At 42.8% G+C, this 10,060-nt stretch overlaps 1 protein-coding gene across 6 annotated transcripts in view; it reads left to right on the forward strand.

Annotated features, from left to right (window-relative positions):
• DHRS12 (dehydrogenase/reductase 12) overlaps window positions 1-8,524 on the forward strand; it is a 41,219-nt gene extending 32,695 nt beyond the window's left edge. For 3 of the 6 annotated variants that reach the window (XM_073343141.2, XM_073343105.2, XM_073343124.2), the window contains 4 exons: window positions 658-762; window positions 1,564-1,654; window positions 2,793-2,930; window positions 6,016-8,524. In XM_073343141.2, coding sequence (XP_073199242.1) covers window positions 658-762; window positions 1,564-1,654; window positions 2,793-2,930; window positions 6,016-6,131 — 450 coding nt within the window. In that variant the 3' untranslated portion in view covers window positions 6,132-8,524. Of the gene's footprint in view, window positions 1-657; window positions 763-1,563; window positions 1,655-2,792; window positions 2,931-6,015 lie in introns of those variants that run through there. The other 3 variants (XM_073343115.2, XM_073343132.2, XM_073343149.2) reach the window with 3 other exon arrangements.
• Window positions 8,525-10,060: the final 1,536 nt, after the last annotated feature.

The following is a 10,060-nucleotide window of genomic DNA, read 5'->3' on the forward strand; positions in this document are numbered from 1 at the left end:
AAATGGCACAGGAGCTACAGTGGCCGGTGAAGTAGATAAAATACCTTATTCAGAGATTGCTATTTCTCTACACCATATTATCTCCTGCAGCACAGTAAAACACCTATAACAGGAGCGTAGAGTTAAAGTTGCCTTCTACACTTTGGTGCAAAAGGGGACATTTTATTATGAAGCGTTCAATATTTATACGAAATAATTGAAAAATGTTCTAATAAATGAGCTGCCACCTGTATTTTCAGGTTTGCTGTCTTGTAACCTGCCAGGATTAGAAATGCACATCAGGCCTTTTAATGTGCCTGTATCTAAATAAGAAAAAACTGATTGGCTTTTCCCAGTGCTGGTCCTGGATCAGTGAATTAAAAAGTCTATCCCTGTTCTGTCCCTTTATTAGCGATTGTGATAAGATAAAAACATGAGCAGGTCCCTAGTGGGGCCAAGAGCATTTTGAATGAGGATCTACTCCCATTTTTGACCTTTCCTTTGACAGCTCTCCAGGTACGCTTTGTGGTACAGGTGTGATGGTCCTCTTCTACAGGCAGAGTGTAAAGAGAGTAGAACAGAAAAATCTTGCATGCAGTGTAACTTCATTAGTGGGCCTTAAGACAATCTCAGTGAACGTGGGGGATTGGCTTTTTACATTCACTTAATTTATTACAGATAATTGTCTCTTCAGGAGGGATGTTGGTTCAGAAATTAGATGTATCTGATTTGCAGTCCGAAAACATAACATTTGATGGTACTATGGTCTATGCCCAAAACAAGGTACAGTATGTGGAATTGAAAGTAAACCCTAAAACTTGGATCAGACGGACAGTGGGATACAGCTTCCTTTAAAGTAGACTGCAAATCGGATGGCTATTTTCACTGTGTCTAAACTAGATATAGTGCAGTATGCAACCTTTCTTATCAATACAGTTCATCTCCTGCTGGAACTGAAATGAATGTTGCCTATTACAGTAAAGATTACAGAGACGCTTGCGGAGGGGGTGATGATTACACTTTGTGAGAGCAATAGGAGTGTTTCAGTTTGACCCAACCCCAAATATTTTATAGAGGGGGGTTAAGCAGAAAATTAGCCTGGATTAGTGTTTTGTTTTTTTTCTCATTCCATTTCTACCTCTATATCTAGCCTGCAGAAAATGAAGATGGTGAATGAAAGCTTCCTGAACTTACGTTAGCAAAAAGCTTTACTAAAAAAACAAACCTAAGGGTTAATATCTATTGCTGCGTAAGTAGGTTGCCTTTACCACTCTACAGTGGTTTCTGACAACGTTATCTTGAAGAAGAGCTCTATTGAGCTCGAAAGCTTGTCTCTTTCACCAACAAAACTTGGTCTGATAAAAGGTATGGCCTCACCCACCTTGTCTCTCTAACATTATCTAACGGATTGCTGTTTCCCCAATGTATGAGTGGTACAGGTATTTTCCATATTGCCTGCCACCTGATAATTACAGTGCATTATGGGTGTATTGGGAGTATTTGGAATTGGCTACTGTGAGACAGGATAACAGACTAAATGGATCATAGCTCTTTTCCAGTATGGCATTTTTTGTTGTATCCTAGAGACAGCAAGTAGTCTTGACAGAACAATGGGCTAAGGTGCACAAAAACATCCATTTCTCTGCCATGCATCCTGGTTGGGCAGATACACCAGGTACAGTCTGCTAAAGACACTTACCCCTTCCAGTCTTAGTCTAAAATTGAATTGTAATATGACATTACTGTAAATTTGTCTCACAGGTCCACCGATCTGTTCCGTTTAAATTTCTGGAAAGTGGCCGTTTTAGAACCCTCTGCTGTCCTGTTTTACAAGGAGTCTGAGATCAGATGGAGCTGGGGATGCAGGTCTCGACTCTAGTCTGACCCGCTCCCGCAATTCTTCCTCCTTCCCCCCCCCCCCCCCCCCCGGCGGTAGAGCTTGGAAACAACCAGTTCAAACTGTGCACTTCAGTATCTTGTATTGCTCACCCACACCACCCCTATAGTTCAACCCCCCCTGGATTTCAGCTTATTCTGCCTTGTTAAGGGGATTGATATATGGTGAAGAATTTCCACCCTTGATCAAAGGACACTGTCTAGTCACCTTCCCTTATCTTTACACTCTGTAGAATGTAATTTCTTAATAGGCTTCAGAATATCCCTTTACACATCTAGGGGCTGGTACTGCCACATAGGGAGCTCCCCAACACCCTCTGATCATGTGACTCTCCACACCCTCCTGCAGTTTTCTGCTGATTGAAAATATAGGCTTCATCTTTCCTTGCCCAGCATTTTACTTCACGCTTAAGCAGTTTAAATGCAGTGTGTGTAGCTTAGGGAATGCTATTTTCCACGTCTGCTTTTTTGCCATGTGCTTATACAATAACTCAGGACTATACTTGTTAAAGTCAGTCTCATTATTTCTAGCATAGTCATCATCATAAAATCAATGAAAATAAGAGCTAAATCCCCAGATATTTCCATCATTTGTTTTCTCACGTTCTGCATCCAGTCAACTTTGAACAGGACCAAATAACAGAACTGGGGAACACTTCTCCCTCTTTTTGATTCTTAGTCTCTCAGCCTTTTGACTGTCTCCATACACTTTAGTCCAAACAATGAGAAATGTCTGGTTCATCTTTTGGCAACCTAACATCACAGTAACTCTGCCATCCGAGGGACAATAGTGTCTCCTTTCCCTGATTTTAAAAGGTCATTGGTTTTCACACTACTATTACCATTTTAACCTTTAAAAAGCTCCTTAGCAAAAAGCCTTGATTGACTCACCACCCTTACATTATTCTTCACTGTAGCAGTGAGATCAGCGATGCCAGAATTCTATGAAAAAATGAAGAACAAACTGCGCACAGAGGCTCAGGGAGCCGATACAGTGGTGTGGCTGGCAGTCTCACCTGCAGCAGCTAAGCAAACAAGCGGCCTGTTCTTCCAAGGTAAGGTGGCAGTTTCGTACACTGAACCTGAAGAAAGAGTGCTATTACTACACTGATTGTACAATTATTGACTTTGCCGAAGGGCCAGAGTGGTCTTACGTTGAGGGTTAAAATAGTTCCTGAAATTGTTTATAATGTGTGACTCCAAAGGCCAAGCACAGTGTTGCATAACTAATGGAACTGTTCAAACTGACGGTATTTTGCTGGTCCTGCCCTTTCGACCAGGCTGGCACTGATTGGATAAAACATCTGGGTTGAAGTTGGCTCTGCACATGATTAGACAGAGACGTGGCAAAGCCAAGTGAGCCCGCAGCGATGTCCATGGACTGTTGCCTTCTGTACAGAGTACTGAGGAGTTGCATTCATTTTGAGGGCACTTGTCTCCCCTCTTTCTCCTGTTCACATTAACAGTGCCCAGGTGACAGTGCACAGTCGTTCTTTCTGAAGTTCTGTGGTAGAGTCAGGATTGTTAGTGTGAACAATGCAGACTCTGAGATGAAATCGAAGTGCAGCTAGGTTGGTGAACAGGGGGGATTAATGCAGAGGATGGTGGGAAAGGGCTTTGAACATTCCCATTCGGCCACTCACACAGTAAGTGCTCAAGCAGGAGTGGTTTTGTAATGCCTCTGCTCTAAGGGTAGTGCAGATCTAGGATGTGGGAGAAAGGCCAGAGTTGGGGCCCCTTTCCATAGAAAGCCCCCTCCCCCATTCCTGGGTGTGACAAAGGCCTGCTTTCAACCTGTACACTCAGTCTGGGGCATCTGGGAAGTTTGGACCCCTCCTCTCCACAGGTACCAGACCGACCCTTCATCAACTTTTAAAAACTTGACTAAGAGATTTTTACTGTCCCCCACCCCTCAAGAGCAGTAAACTAAAGGCTTGAATCAGCTGCCCATAAACCTGACTGGAATTTATTTTCAGATGGACTCATTTGTCTGTGGCTCATGCACAAAATGGCACACACACAAGTGTTCTGCCTCATTGTAGAGCAGGGGGTTTGCCTCTTCTTAGTCCTTAATCTCTCTTCATCCCTCTTATTTCTATTCTGTCTGCTCCAACCATGCTTCCTGCTACGTCGTCGTCATCTCCTCTGGGTCATCAGCTCATCCTTGCCCAGCTTGCCCCACAGACTTAGCAAACAGGCAGCAGGACTGTAATCCTCAAGGTTGACCAGAGCTGTGTGTTCCCATGAGCTTTGCACTTGGCAGGGCCGCAGCTTTAGAGAGGGGAGCAAAGATTCTTGGGTCTGCCCCCAGTAACGCTCTGTTCCCTGTTTTGTCAGTTGGGGAACCCTGGGACTCAGTGGCTCAGTTCTTTTTGACAACTCTGGGAAAATCACTTGTTTTTTAAATGCTCTCTGTGCCATCATCCCTTAGGGTCAGGCACAGCACCTTGGTTCCCCTCTTGACTCTGAATAGTGCATTATCATCCCTTACTGTTTTAGTTCCCTGAGAGCTATTTGCCAACTCACAATAAAATGAAATACCCCAAAACTGGATTAATATGCAGCTGTTCTGCTTCCATTCCTCTCCTGCTTATCTTTCACCTTCCTTATTCTGTTCAGTATCGATACTCAGTACAAACCCCAGTCAGCTTCTTTGCTGAGGAAGGGAAGGGAGTTGGTAGTAGGCTGGCCTAAGCTCAAATAATTCCTTCCCCTCTGCTCATGAGACTTCACAGGACAGTGCGCAGGCAGGCAGGCAGGAAGCTGTTTCCTCCATAGCTTTGGCTTGGTAGAGTACTACAGTTCTCAGGTATCCATGTAGGCTAATTCTCTCAAATATTTTTCTTCCCCCAGTAGTATTGATTGCTGCCCCATAAGGAAGAGTGAGCGCGTCTCTTAATGTTTGGTTTCCTGTACACAGCCTAGCGTGGACAGATGTAATGCTGTATGTACAATGAGTTGTTATGCTAACTTCACAAGCAACTGACAATTTTCACCTTTCTGGAAATTATCCTCTTAGGATATGAGGCAGGCCCCTGTGCTTTCATAGAAATCTTCCACTAGAGCTCAGCACAGTGTTTGAAACTGAATTCTTGTGTAAGGATGGATGACAAAACAGACTAGTACACAACCCTGTAGCTCTTCACAGCTTCCTGCTTACAGCACGGCTGCTGTAGCTATGGTGAAGATAAACTAGCTTTCTACTGCTCAACTGGCCACTTCAGAAGTTGGACTTCACTAAACATTCTAGCAATACTGCTGAAGGAGAAATACTCCTCCAATGCACCGTAGTGATCGGAGGTTGCTTTTTAAAAAAATAGAAAGTCATTATGAAGATCTGTGATCACGGTCCTTGCGTTAAGGCAAAGACCTAGAGCTTCTTTGTGGGTGGTATGTAATTACAGTTAATCTGGAATGGAAAGTTAGTACTATCTCTTGTGTCATGGTGCTCTACTGGTGTAGCTGTGTGGTAGACTGAACCAGGAGGCTCAGGTTCATGCAACCAGGAAGGAATGTCTTATTGGGCAAGTTTGGCCAAGCATTGTGATTTGAGAACCAGTTTATTCTCTTGACAAAAGGCTGAGTGCTTAGCAAGCTAATTCCATAGTGCTAATGCTAAGCTCTGTATTTTAAGGATAAAATAACCCAATTCTACCCTGTGGAATAGCTACACAAATGCAAACCCCATCCTGAAAACAAGGAAAGCCAGAGTTTGTTTTGCTGCTTGAAACTGTGCTAAACTCCACCAGTGCAAATCACTGCACTGATACAGTTACACTAATGACTAAAATCAGGGCTAATTCCTCTGTAAACAGGGCCTGCCTTTTTCTCATGTCTGGCTACAAAAAGCAAGTCCTTATCTTATCTATAAAATCAGTCTCACAAGAACAGACCTTTTGGGTACCTAATTCAAAATTAAATTAGTAGAAGTGCATTCTGTTTTGATAAATGAAGTAATATTTTTTTAAAGTACAGAATTTAAATGTTGCGGAAATGTTTTGGCCTCAAGATCATTCTGTGCGCAGGTAAAATGCATTGGTGTTTCTGGTTTAAGAGAGAGAGAGAGAGTCACTTTGTGCTGGGAGAGACGAAAGATTAACTGCTTTCTTTTCTCTTTTCTTTTCTTTCTCTCCTCCCCAGACCGGCAACCTGTTTCTACTCACTTGCTCCTGGCCAGAACATATTCTTCACCAGAGGAGGAAGAGAAGCTAATAGAAGCTTTGGAAGAGCTTTCCCAGAAATTTAAACCCACTTGATCACATCTTCTGTAGGCACTTATCACCACCCAATTGAACAGAAATGAAGCTTTGAATTACAATACTAGCAGGACTGTATTACACCTGTTACAAATATGAGGGGAAGAGAACGAGTTTGCTACAATTAATATACTGTTAATATACAGTTCACCTTTTAACTAACAAGTTGTAATGTATGCTGTTACTGCAGGCTTTCATAAAATAGCATAAGCCATCGAGGAGTTGAGTATGATCTCAGATGTCCTGTCGTACGTTGGGGTACATGCACCTTGATTCAAGTATGTAAAGGAAACAGCAGAGGGAAGTATTTCAGCATTTGGAGGCTAAACCAGTACCTTTCCCTCTATCCCTATGTGCCTGTAAGAAGCAGTTTGAAGCCTAGCACCATTACTAATTAACGTTCTATTTCCTAGTGACTGCCCCATAAACTTGTGTGGCTACAACCTGTTAGTTAGTGCTTGGTTAGACTTCAGCAAAACCTAGACAGTGGAGGTAGTGTCAGTATTCTCCCCTGGCACTTGTAACTCAACCACTGCTTTATACCCCTAGAGGAGTGGTATGGAGGTGAAAAATAAAGGTCAGGAGTGCTTGGGCATTAGACAGTGATTAGTCCAAGACCAGAAGGGCTAGACTGCTCGTTGGGAAGGCTGTTATAGTTCTTCTCAGTCTGATTTTGTAAATGATCTTATATATACAAGCTACTTTTCTGCTTTGGAGGCTAAACTGGTACTTTTCCCTCTATCCATGTAGCAAGTGCTCTTAAATGCTGTATTCTATAGGTAAAAACCTTCTGTCCTGTATAGAGTATGGGGATAGGGGAGTAGTCTGCTTATGGGGCTGTAGACTGCAATCAGTTTGGAGTGTCTCCTTTCATAAGGCCTGCTCCTACAAAGGTCTAGATCAGTTTAACTGAACCAGCAAGTGTTAAACAAGTCATGTAAACAGTCAGGTTTAAGGCCTTGAGATTTTCTGTGAACCAATTTCTGCAAACAAGAGGAAGCAGATCACTATTTTTCTGTGTGGGCAGCTCTGCAGCTGTTGCCAAATTCCTGCTGCTTGACTCAATGAACAGGGAGGAAATACTATTCCATTCCAGCCTCCAGGGGTTGGAGCTTTGATTTAGGAAAGCACAGAGCCTCATACCAAAGTGAAAACCTAATCTGGATGGGAGCTTGCCTTTCGCAATGGTAATGACAATGCAAGAGAAGGAAAGGAGAAACTAGTACGTGCCTCGGAGGGGTGGCCGTGTTAGTCTGGATCTGTAAAAGCAGCGGAGTCCTGTGGCACCTTATAGACTAACAGACGTATTGGCGCATAAGCTTTCGTGGGTGAATACTGCATGCAATAGGGCTACTTGCATTCCACCCTCCACTCCCCCTCCACTTCAGGGACTCACTGAAATCCCTCTAGCAAGGGTTCTGTATACCTCCCATACCAGCATCTGAGTACATCCCCCCTCTCCCTGCACACCAGGCTTGAACTTGTTTTTCCACTCCCCCCAAGCCCTCTGTCCCCCCACTGCCACAGCACAACGTTAGGGAGGTAAAATGAAGCCTTCTCTCTTTTCTTTTGCTGGCTAAGGGTACCTCTGTGTTGAAGGGGGGGAAAAAAGGGCCTCAGAGGCCAGGTCAGCTGCCTCAGGCTTGCACTACAGGGCTAAAAGTAAGTGTAGCCATTCTGGTTCAGGTTGGGGCCTGGGCTCTGAGACCCACCCACTGTCACCAGGTCTCAGAATGCTAAACTCTACACTATTTTCAGTGTAGCATGGGCCTGCATTAGCTAACCTGGGCTCTGAAACTCATTGCTGGGGGTTTTTGTGTTTTTTTTTTTTTTTTGCAGTACAAGCATTTCCTAAGTATCCAGCTCCTGTATCCAGCAGGTAGAGGAATTACTTTTGTCATGTTGATGCTCTATGGGGAGGATGCACAGGGGAACATGCGACAGGCTGCCTAGACTGTTTCCTGAAATTTTGGAACTGATAGGATGCTGTGTTCAGAAGTAATCATGTTATGTACAGACAGAGTGCCGGTCAGTTGAGTGTAAGGCCATCCGTGCAAACTCAGCTAATCATGGGAGGTAAATGAAAGGTTACAAGGGGTTAAATTAATTTTAGCTGTGTACATTCAGAATTGATGGAATATGCTGAACAAACAGACAATTGAAGTGTGACCATGAGGAACTAATGAACTTTACCTAATTCAGACACGTATTGGCTTGCTTAAGGCAACATGGACACAGCCACACTGCAAAAAAGCAGCAAATTTTTAATAGCAGTATTTTGATGGACTATAGGCAACAACAGTCTTTGGCAGAAATTTTATAACAAACCTTTGAAAGTTACAAAACATATTATTCTAGCATACCTTATTGAGACTGTTAAATTAGTTTTTATATACAGTTTCTAGTTTCAAAAAAAGAAAAGGAGTAAAAAAGTTTCTAGTTTGTTCTCAGATTGCCATGCAGTCTAGAAAGCCTTAAAGGAGGTAGTTATAGAGCACTAACTGCCCAATGTAGACACTGCTGGCATGTCCTAAAAGGTATTTAGTTTGCATTAGAGTCCTCTGTAAATAATACCCCCTCTAGACCAGTTTGCTGCCATGCAGACAAGGCCATAGATTACTAGAGATATCAAAATGAGCAAGCTGTCTTTCTGGGCTATACAAAGATTGATACCTTGCAGCCATGCTACTGCCAAAAGGAGAAATAATGTCTAGATTTTAAACCTTTAAGGAGACTTTCACAAAAAAGGTGTCCCAGCTTTGTGACGTGCACATAGTGTAAAAAAGGAGTATGCCCTAAAGCCCTTTACATTTGTGTTCAAAAGCATCCAATTTAGGACTGAACCTAAACACCGATTGATTTAAAGAAACTTGTGTTTCCAGTCTGCTCTCTATATACGTGGAAATACAGTCAAACAAAAACATGATCTTAGCTGAGGTTGTAGTATAACAAGCTTCTAGCAAGATACAGAGTAGTAGACATTAGACTCTAGATATTCAGGCCCGCCTGTAAAGGTCTATACTTTAAGAATTTAGGTGTATTTTTATCACTTAGCTAGTTATAGAGGTATAAAACAAAGAATCAAAATCACAAGTCTGCCTGTGTATGGGCCTTCTCCGGCTAGGATAGCCTGAGACCCTGTTCTTAGGCTAAGGCCTTTGGCTAAGCAGCAGGGGCAGCCAGCCATAAGCTGGGAAGTGTATGGTCACATCCTCACATCCCAAACCAGTCACATTGAAATAAGATGGTATCAGGCTGTTAGGAAGATGATCCTCTCCTGATGGTGCCCATCACCCCCAGATAAAGAAACAGATCTTAAGATGGTTAAAGAAAACTTAGTTTGATAGCATCCTGTCTGGCAAGAAATCACTTATCAGTGGTTGAGGAACCCTCATTTCTGTATTGTCTTATCTTTATGGCCCCCACTTTTCTATTGTTAATCTGCCTGGTTCTCTAATTGTTTCTGTCTGCTGTAGAATTAATTTTGCTAGGTGTAAGTTAATCAGGGTAGTGGGATACAATTGGTTAGAGAATTATGTTACAATATGTTAGCATTGGTTAGTTAAATTTCAGTAAAATGATTGGTTAAGATATAGCTGAGAATATTACTATATAAACTGGGGTCAAACAGGAAGTGGAAGAGTAAATTGGAATCATGCTTGCTAATGGGAGGAAGGAACTGGAACAGGGAATACAGACACAGGGTAAATGCTCTGCAGTGTCAGAGCTGGGATGGGGGACGCAGGGTAGCATCAGAGCTGGGAACGGTGTCACAATATGGCTGCCCCTGGGTAAACACCAACATTATATATTTCTAATGCTTTTATATATATTGGAAAGGATCTCTGGAAGGGTTAAAGGTATAAGTGTGGAGTGAAAAATTTCTTTGCACTGGGGAACAGATTATCGGCTTATCGAGATAAACCTGA

This window comes from Lepidochelys kempii, chromosome 1 (genome assembly GCF_965140285.1).
Source record: "Lepidochelys kempii isolate rLepKem1 chromosome 1, rLepKem1.hap1, whole genome shotgun sequence".
In the NCBI taxonomy this organism is placed as follows: Eukaryota; Metazoa; Chordata; order Testudines; family Cheloniidae; genus Lepidochelys; species Lepidochelys kempii.